At 42.7% G+C, this 15,688-nt stretch overlaps 2 protein-coding genes across 4 annotated transcripts in view; one reads left to right on the top strand and one right to left on the bottom strand.

Moving 5' to 3' along the window:
• evla (Enah/Vasp-like a) overlaps nt 1-8,536 on the top strand; it is a 35,985-nt gene extending 27,449 nt beyond the window's left edge. For all 3 annotated transcript variants that reach the window (XM_063497287.1, XM_063497286.1, XM_063497285.1), the window contains exons 4-14: nt 1,405-1,462; nt 2,743-2,798; nt 3,687-4,640; nt 6,031-6,230; nt 6,368-6,483; nt 6,712-6,739; nt 7,686-7,728; nt 7,832-7,892; nt 8,115-8,172; nt 8,265-8,322; nt 8,427-8,536. In XM_063497287.1, coding sequence (XP_063353357.1) covers nt 1,405-1,462; nt 2,743-2,798; nt 3,687-4,640; nt 6,031-6,230; nt 6,368-6,483; nt 6,712-6,739; nt 7,686-7,728; nt 7,832-7,892; nt 8,115-8,172; nt 8,265-8,322; nt 8,427-8,464 — 1,670 coding nt within the window. In that variant the 3' untranslated portion in view covers nt 8,465-8,536. The remainder of the gene's footprint in view (nt 1-1,404; nt 1,463-2,742; nt 2,799-3,686; nt 4,641-6,030; nt 6,231-6,367; nt 6,484-6,711; nt 6,740-7,685; nt 7,729-7,831; nt 7,893-8,114; nt 8,173-8,264; nt 8,323-8,426) is intronic.
• Nucleotides 8,537-10,228: 1,692 nt separating this feature from the next.
• On the bottom strand, nt 10,229-15,447 carry degs2 (delta(4)-desaturase, sphingolipid 2). Its single transcript, XM_063497289.1, has 3 exons — nt 15,274-15,447; nt 12,032-12,774; nt 10,229-11,352 (listed from the first exon to the last, which is right to left on the bottom strand). The coding sequence occupies exons 1-3, from the start codon at nt 15,353-15,355 to the stop codon at nt 11,209-11,211; spliced, it is 969 nt and encodes a 322-aa protein (XP_063353359.1). The 5' UTR covers nt 15,356-15,447; the 3' UTR covers nt 10,229-11,208.
• Between the last annotated feature and the right edge of the window lie 241 nt (nt 15,448-15,688).

Genomic DNA, 15,688 nt, shown 5'->3' with positions numbered 1-15,688 from the left:
GCCCGAGTATTCTCACTGTACCGGTTCGACAGGTACACCTGTTCAACTGCTTGTTAAAGCAGAAATTTAGTCAGCATTATGTCATGCAGGAGAAGGACGTTGAAAAGAGAAAATATTGAGTGAGCAGCAGTGACCAGAACAGGCTTTGTTGTTGCCAGAGGTCAGAGGAAAACGGCCAGACTGCTTTGACCTATTAAGAAGGCGACAGTAATTCAAATAACCACTTGTTATAACCAAAGTATGCAGAAGATTCTGAATGCACAACACCTTGAAGCAGACAGGCTACAGCAGCCCACTCCCATCAGCTAAGACCAGAAAAGTGAGGCTACAATTTGTACATGTTTTCCACTGCACAACAGAAGGTTGGAAAACTGTTGTCTGGTCTGATGAGTCTTGATTTCTGTTGGAGGATTCAGATGGTGTGGTCAGAATTTGAGTAAACAACATGAAAGCATGGCTCCATCCTGCCTCGTAATAATGGTTCAGGCTGCTGCTGCTGATGTAACGGCGTGGGGGAAATGATCCAGACTGAGCGTCTCAAACTGCCACTGTGCCTAGTGTTGACTGCCCCCATCACCCCGCCTGCTGCCCCACATCCTCCAGACGCAGCGAACGGAAATATCACCCATCGGTGATCTTGATGTCACGGTGGGCGTTGAAGTTTAATGACTGGTATTCTGGTGATATGTGATAAGCGCTCCCCCCGTTAATAGCTGCTCCAGAATGAGGTGCTGACTCCTTCACTCTGTCTGTAGTTGGTCAACAAGCAAAAGTGCTAAACTGAGATGATCATGTGGCTGATGTTGATTATCCAACACCAGCTACTAACAAGTATAACCGTGCTAAATACCCGTAATTAGATGTATTTTACTAAATGAATTTTGCTGTTTTGTACTATATGCAGTATGTTTTAGATTTTTCTGTCACATTCCCCGGGTTTCTGTTTGTTCCACTTGTTTCAGTTCTTTTCTCTTGTGTTTCACAGTTGAAATTTCTGTGGCTGGCAACTTGTTCAGCAATTATAAACAGCTTGCAGGCCTCCAGGGCAGTGCCTCACATGATGCTGTTGCTATCTGTTTATTGAGCTTCTCTCGCTGAGCACACTACTTAGACTGTTTTCTATCATTTGAGTCCTTTTTTATGTGGTTTGTCTCAATATGAAAATAACTCCCTGTTGAACTCAGAAATGTTGAACATTTTTGAAGCTGTCTTTGCTTTTTTTTTCTGTCTGCACGGTCATAAACGAGTGTTTGGTATGTGGTGCTATAAGGGGTGATATTCAGCACAAAGGGGAAAGTGTTGGAGATGAATAAAACAGTAATAAGGGCTTACGTGTACACGCATAGAAGCTGATTATTTCTGTGGTTTAATTGCTTTTTTTTCCTCTTATTTTGTGTCTTTCAGGCCCAGTCGTTCAGCGCCAAAATGGGCCCTCCTCAGACGAAAACGAAGCACAGAGGAGGTAAACATTTACAATGAGAGCACGAGCAGAAATAGCGTAAAACATGTAAAGCTAGTGCAGGTGGAAGACTTTACAAAACAGTAAACTAGTCTGTAGATCCAAACTCGCTAGTTAATGTTAAATGTGTAACTATTAAATGGGACCTATTATGCTTTTTCTTATTTTCTGTCATATTTTTATACCGTTACAGTGGTGCATGCTCATTATTGAGCCAATGATTCAAATAGTCCAGTCAGCATGCACAGGTAATCCCTTTGGACCTGCGAGGCTTTAGAGTGCTGTAGACACTCTTTGATCGGAATGATGTCACTAACAGCAAACATGTCAGGCATTGGCTGTAAATACAGAAGCCGTCCTTCATATTTTACAACCTCCTGTTTACGAATCAGAAGAAAGTTGGTTTCAAGGATGAGGGATGGGAGCTAAAGCTAGTTAGGATGCCTTCTGGGCACCTGCTGGGCGAGGTGTTCTGGCCATGTCCTAACAAGAAGGAGGACCTGGGGTAGACTCAGGACACGGTGGAGTGATTATGTTTCTTGGCTGGCCTGGGAACGCCTCTGTGTTGCCACAGATACGCTGGTGGCAGTGGCTGGGCTAGACAGAGGTGTGGGCTCTTCTATTTAGGCCCCTGCCACGCATCCTGGCTGCAGATAAGCTGTAGAAAATGGATAGGGGTTGATAAACGCCTAGTCTAGGACAAACAATGGATCATTTTGAATTTTGGATCATGAAGAGTTTCTCTAGCAGGGTGTAAGAATATAAATGGAGGTAGCTTCCAGGTCAAGAAAATAAAATCAATGTGGAAGTGTCTTAAACCTGCATTCTAACTGAAGGCCACCAGATGCCGATAGCTGTGGTTGCAAGGAGATTTGCGCTCCAGTAGAAGTCTATGGGAGAATAGTTTTCTGACTTGACCTCAGTAAACACTTTCCTGCTGAGTTTAAGGGCTTAGTCACTCATTGTGGGTCATATTGAATAAAAACTGAAGTGTGTTTTCCAAATCTTGGTCATGGTAGGTTTTAAAACAGAGGATTATCTTATTGACAAGTGGTTAGCCAGTGAGCAAACTGTTTACAATGAGACCTTTAGAAATGATTGGATGATGTCACGGTAGATGCGTCTGCTTGTTATACCATCTGTGATTTGAAATTAGCATGACGGGTCCCCTTTAAAACGATCAGTAGTGTTTTTAACAGAGACACAGTCAAAGCTACACATTAGGCTAATTTATCGCCACAAACTGCAGCTTTAAAGAGCCGTGAAATCCTTGCACTTAATAGGATGATGGAGCAACATCAGATGCACAAGGAGAGGGAGCGACGGACGTCAGGATCAGGTGAGGTTTAGACAAACATACCCACACCCTCATATATAAACATGCACTCTTTCTGACACTCGCGCTCACACACAAACAGGCTGCTCTGGAGACCAAAATGAATGGAAGGGTTCGTATTCGCCTAGCTACACAAACATTTTAGACAAAAAAAAGTCTACTCCGGCTGTCAGTAAACAAACTGTTTGCCCCGCTTTTTGCGTTTTTGTTTTTTTGTTTTTTTCCATTAAATGATGGACGTTATCGCCATTTAGTCAGGCAAAGCACACTTTACTTTCCCAGAGCAAACAAGTGATTTGATCGTTAATACATAGCAGAGATTCCATGCAAGCAGGTCCTAGAGGTAAATAGGCTTCCCCAGTGTGGTTTGTGTTAGTGTTTCCCGCCTTAGTTTCAACCACGACTCCCCAGTCTGTATGCCCTTATGCTTTTTTGAACTCATGCACACATATAAATGTTCAAGTCTGCCTTTTAAATACCCATACAGACTTAAACATCCTCCTTTTGTCCCTGCCGCCACCGGCAATATCAGTGCTCCCCTGTCCCTGCAACATGCTCTACTGCCATCTCTTTCTTCCAGCTACTGTTGGGGGGGGAAATGCCATATGCTTTCCGATCATGGCTCAGTCATGTTGCATTCTGCTGCTTGTTCTTTTTACAATATTTTGATTCTTTCTTATTTGCTATTGGCTTCTGTTTTTTGGACTGCTCCTGATTTTCTCATCATTACTTGCTTGGTTGCTCAGTTGTTTGCTTTTCATTCTTCTCACGTTTATCTCTTTTCTGTTTTCCTTTGTTTGTTGCCCTCCTTCGTCTGCATCTCCTCCTCTTCCTCCTCCTCCTCTCTCTCTCTCTCTCCTTTCTCTGTCTTTCTCTCTCTGCCCGTCACAGTCGTTTCCACTCTCCAATATAAAGTGTCCACCCCTCCCATCCACCCAGACACTCCTCCCGAGTACAGACATTACAGAGCTAGCACACTGCCACCCTCCTACGTCCGCGTGGCATCCTCCTCTCCTCCCACCTCCGCCTCCATGTCTCCCTCTCAGGAGAAGGAGGCGGGGGCCGCTAGGGACAAGGCCCAGCTCTCCTCCCAGCTCTCCACCTCGCTCGCATCAGCCTTTTCCCCAGTCCAGGCAGGAGTGACCACCCAGGGCCGACAGGTCCGTCAGATCCCCCTATCTCCACCCACCGCAGCCCGCCACCTTCACCTTCAACAGCAACAACAGCAACAAGACACCATGCTCCCCCCTAAACACGGCACCTGGTCTGCTTCACACATGCAGCAAATGTACGCCCAGTTCCCCCAGTCCTCATCCCCCCCAGTAATGATGGCCATGCCGGTGAAGCAGGGTTTGCCCCCGCAGCCGGTCCTCCCGGTGGCTCACCCCCTCCCACCTGTAAGCACTAGGATGAAGCCCCCACCTCTCGATCCCAATACCGTTACAGCCCCTCACCAATACCCTCAGCACCACCCCCACCCTCACTCCAACGGCCAGCCAGACGATTCCTACTCCCCTCATTCTCAGCACCTGCCACTCACACCACAGTACTGCGAGGCCATCCCACTGCCCCCTCTCACAAGTCAGACACCCCCAGGCCCTCCCCCCAGCCACCAGCCCCAGTACCCATCCACTTTCCACCCACAGCAGCAGCAACAACAACAACAACAACAACAACAGCAACAGCAGCAGCAGGTGTACCACCAGCAGGCCCAGCCCCCTACCACCACCATCACCTCTTCCTCCTCCTCCTCCTCGCCCCCCTCTTACACTGCCATGTCTGACGGGGGCTCGCCCAAGAAGACCCCCTCCCCTGTCCCCCAGCCAACCCCCATGACCAGCAGCAGTAAGTATGAGGAGGAGAGCGGAGGAGGTAGTCCCTCAGCAGAGGGATGTTACATGTTTACATAGTGTGTGTAAATAGTGTATGTGTATGCGTGTGTGTGTGTAGAATAGGTTGTTGAATGCACCACACCTGCACTGTTAGACAAGAACATGAAAAATATATGTGTGGTATCAGCAGTTAAAGCCCAAACACACCCAGAGGTCCACCCACAGTTTTCTCATAGGGTGTCATCAGACTACTTCTCAGGATTGCTAGGGTGGGAACGTAGTCTGCTTAATCTGTGTAAAGCTGTCCCACTTATAGGGTGAGACGTGCAGTACTGTCCAGACGTTTTAGACACTAAAAGTAAAGAGAAGATTTTTTAATATGCTACGTATTCATCCTATTAAAAAAACAAAACAAAAAAAACCGTCACCTTCTGCCTTTAAAATAACCAAGTTCTCCTTTCGCACTCTCACACATTTTCACTGTGCTTGGCAGGAATGTTTTCAAATCTTACGTAACTCTCCGCACTCCTTCTGCATTATAAGCTCTCTCGGTTGCTTCAGCCTCTTTATTCCTGACTGACAGAGATCCGCTCCACAGTATGTTTGGGATTGATGTCATTCTAACCGAACAAATTCCCTGTTGGTATCTTATGATTGATATAAATCTAAACTGCCTTAAACCTTTGCACAGTGCTGCTCACAATGAGTCATCTGTTATTAGTGCAATTAGTTTTATGACAGTGTAATTCCCAGGAGAACTTCAACCCACTTCCGTCTCACCAGGTATATAATCAACCAGAAATGTAATATACCTGTGTAGGTGTGCAGAGCCTTTAAAACAAACATTTACGCGCCTCTTTTTATAAATGTATATACTTCCGTCAATGTAGCTCAATGCAGCTCAATGCAGCAGAACAATAGGCCTTTGTTGCTGACAATTTCTTCAAGATTCCCAGCAAATCATGCTTCACACAGTTACAGTGCACAACCCTAAAATTGAAGAAACACAGGAATTCAGAATTGTATTTACAAGTCAGTCGACCTGAAGTTGTTCCTGCTGTGCAGGTTTTTCGCTTGCCTGGCTTGACTAACTGCCGTTATCAAACAAAATACATTTGAAGCTAATCTTTGGTTTTATTCCTGGTCCTGAAATTATTCAAAGCTTATAGGAAAATTTAAAGCATACCTCTATCATCAGCTGGCTTTCACATAACCTTCCCACAAAATAAATATATCTATATATATCTATATCTATATATATCTATATATATATAGGTAGATATATATATATATATATATATATATATATATCAGGCCCCCCAATCAGGATTTAATCTTACTCCTCCCAAGTGTTCTCATCTCTGCACGTAACCCATCTCTGCTTTCTATCGCACCTCCTTCAGCTGCAGCTCCAGCACCTATGGCTGGTCCTCCAGCCCCACCACCACCACCTGGTCCACCACCCCCGATGGCCGTGCCGCCACCCATGCCGCCTCCATTACCCGCTGGTGGAGGGCCTCCTGGTGGCCCACCTGGGGTCCAACACCAACCCTCAGGACTGGCTGCAGCGCTGGCTGGAGCCAAGCTACGTAAAGTGCATAGGGTGAGCCTCCCTGCTTTAGTCTGAGGAGGTTCAGAGTAAAGCAAGGGAATGTTATTATCATATTTTGGGCAGAGAGGTTCCACCTGCCCCCATGGAAGAAAAAAATGAAACCTATTTTGTAATGTGTCTGTGTTTAGGATGAGAGCAGCCCTCCTGGTTCTAGTGGCAAAAGTGACTCCAACCGGTCTAGCGGTGGCAGTGGCGGCGGAGGGGAGGGACTGATGCAGGAGATGAATGCCTTACTAGCACGCAGGTAAAACAACTTTCTAAACACACACAAACTTTTTACCCCTTCACCTGTCAGATCATGCAGGGACACAGAAACCTGTTCCGTTAGCCTTTTTGTTTTCCTTACAGTAAATATCTATCTAAAAAAATGTTCGTATCATATCCATGTCACAATCTATTCATACTAGTTTCTGAATTCTCACTGAAAGCTCACTCTTTTTACACAGTTTCCTCATTCCCTTTTCTCTTTTAGACGAAAAGCTTCTGAGAAACCTGATGAAGTAAGTTTTGTGCTTAAAGATATAGCTCAACATTTCTGGGAATTTCCCTTATTTTCTTTATCATCAAGAGCTGGTAGAAAAGATCGATACCAGTTTCAATTCATTCTTTTAAATGCGAGGCTCAAGCCAAGAGAGATATCCAACCTTTGAAAAACAGATGATAACAGCTAAACCAACAGGTTATTGACAGATCTTATGTTTAGCATAGAGATTACAGACCTGATATAAAACATGGACCTCGCCACTGTTACCTGGACTTCTATTTTTAGCACTGTAAATGTTGTTGCTTATTTTTTTTGGAGCCAGAAGTTATCATGTTTGGATCAAAGATTGGAGTCAAACTGTGAAATTGCATGCATAAAGTTTATCTGTGCATCACATGGACATGGATGGCTTCTCAGTGCTTGGAGCTAAGTAGCATATAAATAGAATAGCAAAAATTCACTCACCGAAACTTCAACACTGTCTTATCTGATGATTAGATCATTTAAACTAAAAAGCCCCAACACTTGTCACTTGTCAGTCAGCGCATTCATGCCCTTAGTAACACATGACTTAAAGACGTAATCCAGTTCAGCTGATGAGTTATGAAAGAAATTCATCCCCCACACACTAAAGGGATAAATAAGCTGTGGAGAACAGGGTTTAAACACGACTTCTAAAGGTCTAAATTTGAGCATTTTAACATGGGACTGACTCAGTGTTAGCACTGGTCTCAAGCGACCAGTCCAGGAATTGTAGTTTTTGGCATTTTGCTATTTTGCCATTTGTTGCTGGCATGATTGGGATAAGTGTTTAAATAAAGCTCTAGAAGCGTGACTAGGATATTTTCCAAAATGTGCATTGTTTTAAGGATGCTTTTTAAATATTTCAGAGATGTATGAAATTGCTGACCGTTATTAATAATACTCAGTGTCTGATAATCAATATCTGTCTCTCCTTGAAGGATGACTCAGGTGGTCGGGGATCAGGTCAGCAGAACTCAACAGGTATTAACACAGATGTTTTATCGGCTTTATCTGCACATATTTCAGTATATTTTAGTCCGTGACGTAGCCGAGTTATCTGATTGTAAGTATTTTACTCTGCAAGATGCTGTGAAGAAGCCATGGGAGAGATCCAACTCTGCAGAAAAGTCCTCACTGGTGTCCAGGTCTGTAGATAAGAGGAGGAGCAGGAGGAGCAATGTTCTGAAAATGAAATAGATACCAAACCTCTAGCATTACCCACAGGGATTTAGGCATAAATCTGTTTCACTGGAGCAACAGTGAAGTGTTGAAAATTCACTTTTATCAATGCAAATGATAAAAATATGTAGCCTGTTCTACTTCACTGTCCACTGTGTTTTTAGTCACTTTACCCATTTGCCTTTCAGAGTGAGGCCCATCGGCAGCACTAGTGAAGCAGACACAGAGTTTGACAGGATGAAACAGGTTGGTTTAACTTCCCATGTAGCATATAGCGCATTATGGGTTCACCCTGCGAAACTGAAATGAGACTCATGAGCTTGTTTACTGCCCCGCAGGAGATTTTGGACGAAGTCGTGCGCGAGTTGCATAAAGTGAAAGACGAGATCATTAACGGTAAGCAGTAGCAGTCCTTGTAAAGTTAAACGGTAAACAGTATGTAGCTTTTTAGTGGCAGGAAGCCTCCTTTTTCTTAAATCGGCTTTTGTATTTTCTCGCAGCCATCAGACAAGAAATCGGCAGAATCAGTACATCCTAATCTCATCCGAGCGTACAGATGGAAGAGGAGGAGCAGGAGGAGGAGAGCGACGGAGGAGCTGGAGGAGGACGGACACGCAGATGCACAGACGCGAGGACCAGGGAATGTTCTCTCAATGTTTCTGTGACCTCATAGACGCCATCGTTCGAGTTGCAGAGACGTTGTGGCAACATTTAAGTCTGCTGGACAGCAACAATAAAAGGAAGAAACAGAGACAAGAGAGCGTGGATAAACGAGAGGGACGAGCAGAAGAAACGTGGGGATGGATTAAAGGATGACTGACGTACAGGTTGAACTCAAACAGAGGTTGACAGATGGACTAAAAGAAGAAGTGAGGAAAAGAAGGACATTCGTGCTGAGTTTTGGTGTTGTGGTCCTCTCTGTGCACCTAGACTCAGTCAGCCCAGTGTTGCAACTCTTTGTTTGCCGTTCAGTCCAAGTCTTAAGAAGAAAATATTTTTGTTTTCTAAGTTTTTACTGTTTTATTATTTAAAAAAATGTGGTGATAATGATGATGATGCTGTTGATGACAATGAGTATTTTATTGATATTCTAGAGGGAGAAAGGAATCTTGCACACCCTACGTCAGCCTTTTATATTTTCTATTGTTTTTGTTTAGTTTATCCCTAACTCGTTGACGATAACAAGCACAATATGGGCATAGTGGCTCCGCATACCCACCTGCCCTCAACTGGCATATTTTAAAAAAAAGAAAGAAAAAAAAGACTTTTTACGACTTTGCTCATACTGGCGTTGTGTATCTAACCTTTAAGAAAAAAATAGCTTAAACCACTTGAATTACCTCAATTTCCACTATATTTAAAGGCATAACAATTTTTTTTTTGTTTTTAGCAATGAATCAGATAACACACAAAAAGTCTGTGTGACCGAGGTTTCTCTGTAACTGTTCGGATGTGCGAGATCACTGAAACTCGGGGATCATTCACAAAAAACAGGCCGATAACTTTAAATGTGCCACCTGGTTTTACCTAGGTATAAAAAAAAATGTAGTATTATATATATTAGTCACCCTATGCTTTGTGAACCCCACCCCCCACCAAGTATGCATGAATACCCCGTCTCTATGAATACGTTTATTTGGTTTGGGGAAAAAGAACAAAAGAAAAAAAAAGACACACACATGCAAAAATCTATATAAACGGTGGTACATTTACTATAGTTTGTTTCTATGAAAGTTCCCTTTCTACGAGATGTTAACCTTGATGATGGTAGCAATGTGGGGAGAAAAAAAGTGAAGAGGGTTGGTTGCTCTGGCAATATGCAAACCTAGCTAAGTGCAAGAGATGAAAAGTAGGCCTTTGTGATGGTAGCTAAATGTGTATTTGCAGGAAGGCTTTGGATGAATATCAGTTGTTGCATTCTGTTCACTCTGTCCGCTCTCAACTACGTTCTCATTTAAAAAGCTGGAAGTAAATTCATTCATTCAAAAAAAAATTGTCAGCTACACAGTATCCTGCTCACTGTGTGTGTGTGTGTGTGTGTGTGCGTGCGTGTGCGTGTGTGTGTGTGTGTCACTATCTTCGAGTTTGTCTTAACCTTGAAGGCATATTTTTCTTCGGATATCACAGTGACAAAAGCATTAACACACTCAGGAACGCAGAGTTTCTCCTTATAAAGACTTTTTATGTAGTGCATTTTTTTTTTAAATAGAACTTTTATAAACAAGATAATGCTTAAGACTGAATATACATTAGGTTGAACAGTCAGTGGGTGGACAAAACAACACAAACCCTGCATAAAAACAGTAGCCATGCTTGTAATTTACCGTTTGTGGTGGCTTGTGATTCTTGTAGATGCTTTCTTTTTTTCCCCCCCCGTGCTTCTTGTGATTTCACAGGCTGGTATTTTATTCTTTATATGAGTTAGTGTGTCACTAGAAAATAATTTAAAATGGCAAACACTAAATCCAAAAACAGAAAAACTGTATGATCAAAGAGTGGTCATAAGAGGCGCCTTAGCAACACCGATGTAAATGAATACTTCATGAACATGTGTCCAACCTGAAGAAACACCAGTATGGTCATTTAACAAGCCTAACACTCTGAGATACAATCCTTGTATGGCGATGCAGCTGCAACCAAGCAGAACGAGGCATCACAGAAGAAAAGGCTCCTCTTACTGGAAGGTAAGTTTCAATGCTCATTTTCCACTTCAGCATTGTTCTGCATGACGGATGTGCAGCTGCTAATCTAAGCGATTGCGCTTCTGCAGAAACTCTCACGAGGCTTGACGAACGCTTACAATCAGGAAAACTAAACGGCATGGGGTAGTGACAGCTCCGTAAAACCACATGAGAATGTATGTGACCTTTATCCCGAAGTTATGGGTTTATGTCGCCTTCAGTCACAGATAAGAAAAATTTTACCTTCTTTTTTCCGCAATTCTTCTTTGTGCTTTATGGGTACAAGTAGATTTCCACATTGCACAATGACACTGGCTGTCTTTTTATAGCAGGAATACAAGCATGAATAAATAACATCCAGTCATATGAGGTGAAATCTCATTTGTGTAAAATATGCAGCTGAAGTGTGCACATTGCCTTATAGTAACACGAGTGCAGCACTGATTAGATAACAATGTCAAACGTTATTGGGCTTATGTATGGTAACATCCACACTATGCGACAAAACTAGAGAGCATGCCGACTTTTTGTTGTGGTTAGTCGACGTCTGACAACTACAATTCACATTCTTGCTTAGCAGATCAATCAATCAATCAGAGATTTATTCCTGTTTGCTCAGCTTGTACTCCCGTTTGATTCTGGAATAGGGCCCGATGCTGTCGTCAAACACAAAGTCCCACAATACACGGCTCCAGGAAGTGTGTTGAGGCAGGGAGTCGTAATACTCGGCTGCGATTTCCTTGACCTGCCAGTTAAAAAAAAAAGTTAAAAATGAAAGAGAAGAAATATCAATGAGAAAGAAGGTGGTGCAGAAAGAGTAAATATTGCAAATGGTGAGTGTATAGCCTGCATCTGAAGTGCAGAGTTAATGTGTGAAGTATTTGAGGGCTTTTATTTATTCAACCTAATTCGACATGAGTGTATTTGACTAGAACAAATGCTGATTTGTGCAAACAGGACAGCATATTGTATGATATTACACAAAACAGTACGTCGGGGTGAATGCAGCTCGACATATCCTGACTGAAATGTTTTACTAGACAATGAAAAGGGGGCCGTGAACGGGGGTTAAAATGTAACTAAACAAAATAGATTTTTAAGAGTTCTTTAAACTCGTGGTCAACAAACCTAAAGGCAGTTAACTTGTATTAAGTGCCAACACTCTGTCCTGATAGAGGCGGCAGTTAATCATTTACAAAACCTGCCCATTAAGCTCATAAATACTTGCAGTTAATGGGAAAAAGAAATTAGATTTTTGGCATTTCCCAGTGTCTGTTGTATTTAGGTTCTAAAAGTCAGGAGAGGCCCATATCATCTGTCCACAGTACTCGGTGATATAACTGTGCTCATTTTTCAACGCTCAGTACATTCAAGTCCAAAGTTTACCTGTTATAAATCTATTTATAACAGTAATATGTTCTCACCTGAGGTAGTTTACTGCCAGGTATGCTGGGAAAGTCGTGGTGCTCCATGTGATACCCAACATTGAAGGTAATCAAGTTCAACGCTCCATAGTAGGAATACGTCTCGTGGCCTTTAAGGAACATGTAGTGCTCAGCTATGAAATGTCCAGAGATCGGATGCAGTCCCATACCCAAGATAGATCCTGCAATGAGGTAAACGATGGGCTTCACCCCCCATAAATAGTAGATAATTAGGTCTACTACAAGCTGAACCATTGCATTCTGGATCTCAAGCCGACCCACTGGCTTTGGGTTGACCACTAATGGGCGCAGGGCGTAGAATAATGGCTGGAGGAAGAGCCAGAGGATCTTCCTGGCTGGGGTGCAGAAGAACCATCCCTCAAAGTCTGTAGGTATGTCAACATCAAGCTGGTCCCCTCCAAGATACCGGTGGTGGTCGATGTGGTACTTTTTGAAGGCGGCAGAGTAGGGCAGCCCGATGGGTAGGTTGGCCCACATGGCGAACCAGCGGTTCCACTTCGCCAGCTTGTTACCAAAAGCCACGTTGTGGGAGATGTCGTGGATAGCCAGAGTCAGGGAGTGATTAATACAGCCTCCAAATGCATAGGCCCAGAAGAAGATCCATTTCCAGGAGAGGTCGTGGACCAGGAAGCAGGCCAGGAATTGGGTTAGGACCATGCCCGATACCACCCACTTCAACTGGGGATCTGGACCCATCAGAGACTTGATCTGTGGATATTTGGCTGAGGAGAGAAGCAAGAAAAAAAGAGGGATGGAAAAGAGCAAAAGCAGGAGTAATGCGATTGTTGAAAAAGAAAGAAAGAATAGCAGGAGTGGCAGAGGACATGTGAGGAAAGGGAATAATAGATTAAAGGAAGCAGTGAAGAAAATGAGGATAAAAGAAATGAATTAATTATTTTTTCTGAAACAGTGACTTGCACAGCATATGTTTCACAGTAATGTTCCTAAGGTTGCTCTCAGCAAACAAGCTGTGAGGTAGCTGCCCTTCTCTTGGGAAAACCACGCTGATAAAAGTCAGCTTTAATTGGCAGAGGTGTTGTTTTGCTGCGGGAAATGAAACTCAGGGAGAAACAAAAGTGCATTTGAAAAATCATTCTTTTTTAAAAAAGACTTTTACAATTAAAAAAAAAAAAATAATTAGGTCATACAGGTTCTGATTTGTTGCACTGGCCCCACCTTATGGGAACAGCAAAGAAATTTGGGCAGGTAAGTGAGAAAGCTTTGTGCCAAGTGATCCGGCTACTAAGACTTTACAGTCACACCATACAGAGCATATCCTATCATGAATTACATCAAAAGTTAGCCACACACCATCACGGGATGTCGCATGCAAATCTGACCTACTTCCTTAGTTTCAGGTTGTGTAATGTCTATGCAAAACTGGCTTACCTTGGTGACTAATAGATTAAAGATACTGGGGCTGGGTCCCAGTGACCGTTTCATATTTTGATAGTCTCCTCTACGGACCAAATCCCCTTTATTCTATTAATGTTTACCCAACAAGAATTCCCTGTTGCTTCCCTGCAGTCTCCCATTGTGAAACAATCATTCATCAACATACAAGCATTACATCAGCATTAGTATTGCTTTCAAATCTGTGGCTCAATGTGAGCTCACCTCCAGAGCGTCCTTCCCTTTTTCCTAACTAAAGCCGTTTATGGACCATAAATTTTCAGATGCTGTCACAGCCTGCCTCCAGGGTATGAAGTTAAATCAATGACCAGGCATCATAAAACTCCAGTAATAACTTCTTAATGTGTCCATGCAGAACACATGTTGTAAAGCCATTAGAGGATTTTGACTTCATCGTGTCAAACAAGAAAGGCCTTTCATTTGCCTTATTGTTCGATAATTTTCCAGCGTAGGGTATCAGCCTCAAGTTTCAACTAGAAAGGTCAAGGCCAAAATTAATTCACACATTATTCTATTCAACATGTGGTGGTTGATCACATGTGTGGTCTCATAAGCATCTGTAATGGCTGGCACTGCTGTCCTTTGAATGTGCAGTATAATGTTAAGTTTATGGCCTGTGAGTCCCGCCTGAGCCTTCAGTCTGCAGACGTGAAAAAAAAGCCATTTAATTTATTAAACTGTTTGTTTTTCTATCAAAAGGTGCCATTTCCATCAAATGGTAAAGTAAAAGGATCTGAAGCACAATTACCTCTAACACATCTCTCCACCACATCCCTGTCCCCTCAGAGCAGAGGACAATAAACAGTTTAATAATTTAGGATTTTGTGGTGTCAAGAAACCCACCACCTACTAGGTGTGTCTTTCACACCCAAGTAAGCATGCAAATACTGGGTAAAGCCAGGATTAAATACACTTCAGCAGCAGAGCTTTTAAAATGGATCAAATGACAGATCAGATAACCTATTAGTTTGTGATACATATTTTATAGGCAAGGGAAAATAAAAAGAAAAAAATGGAAACTCCAAACAGTTTGGATACATTCTGTTGGCTCATTCGTATCATGATTTAAAAGATTTCCCAGAAACCTGTAAAACCTTTCTTATCATTTAAGGAGTAGCATTCAGAGTGTGACAGTCATGATTTGGAAATGTGAACTGTCACTATATTCCTATTATTTCACAAGTTAGGGGGATTTGGAAAAAAGAAATGTTGAAGTGAATTAAATGTGTCACTATCACGAGCCTGAAACATGCTAATCCTCTTTTATACCCCGTGTTTCCTTTTAAGAAATAACTGACTTTAGTTTAAAAACCGCAATCAAAAGTAAACATGAAGACTGCAACATCAGATTTGAAATTCCACTCACAGCACGCTGTACTCTTATTTATTTAATTGTTCGGTTGCATTGATTTTAACTGTACCTGGAGTACACTCCAGGTACACGCTATACCTTCGCCAATAAATACACGGTTTTAAAGTAATAAGTAAATCGATCTCGTCGCACCTAAAACAGTACAAGTATGCGTAACTTCAAGTATAAGTAATAAAACTATGTGTTTATCATGAGCAGCATGTCCGTTTCTAGGTTTTCACTGCATCCATTGTGAGCTGATAGCTCGTTAAGCAACTGCTTGTAAACAGGTTTAACCGGCTACAGTTTTATAAGTAGAGTATAGTCAGGGAAAAAAACCTCTGACCTCAACTGTTAACACGGTGACTTTTAAAGCGCAGTTTCTGGCGGATTTAAAAAAAAAACCTGGACTTTTTTGGGTTGCTTTTTAAAAAAAAATTCTTCTGTCATTTCTTACCCAGAATTTCCTTTCTTCTTGAAGTGTGCGGCTGGTCAGTGTAGACCCATTCAAAGTCGCCTCTTCCACCTGTCTTCCCCATGGCTATCTACTCTGCGTGTGAGGCAGCCGGCTCCGTGTCATCAAACCTTCGAAGTATCGGGACACACCCACCTTGACAGGTTGCAGGCTGAAGGTTTAGGGTGTGGTCTCACGCCCCTCCTCCGAAAGCTGACGCAGGGGCAAACCTGCCTGTGCACCTGCTGAAATGTATGCAACCCCGCAGCGAGTGTTTTCTGTCGTGGAGACTAGAAACCTTTTTTAATATGTTGTATTAAGGGGAGGTGGAACTGTAATGGTACTACAGTAGGCATATACTCTCAAAAAATGAGTGAAGAATTTAACTGGAAAACACACACAGCTTACACACAGTTAC

Source organism: Pelmatolapia mariae, linkage group LG16_19, assembly GCF_036321145.2.
Source record: "Pelmatolapia mariae isolate MD_Pm_ZW linkage group LG16_19, Pm_UMD_F_2, whole genome shotgun sequence".
Taxonomy (NCBI): Eukaryota; Metazoa; Chordata; class Actinopteri; order Cichliformes; family Cichlidae; genus Pelmatolapia; species Pelmatolapia mariae.
Note: the sequence above shows the minus strand (reverse complement) of the source record. Positions and strands in the feature narration are given on the sequence as shown.

Bases quoted from the DNA above. Each gene is read 5' to 3' on its own strand.
- degs2 (XM_063497289.1), bottom strand. From the start codon at position 15,355: ATGGGGAAGACAGGTGGAAGAGGCGACTTTGAATGGGTCTACACTGAC. The intron at 12,775-15,273 runs GTAAGAAATGAC...TTCTCTCCTCAG, and splicing joins AAGAAGAAAGGAAATTCTGG to CCAAATATCCACAGATCAAG. The intron at 11,353-12,031 runs GTGAGAACATAT...TTTAACTGGCAG, and splicing joins CTGGCAGTAAACTACCTCAG to GTCAAGGAAATCGCAGCCGA.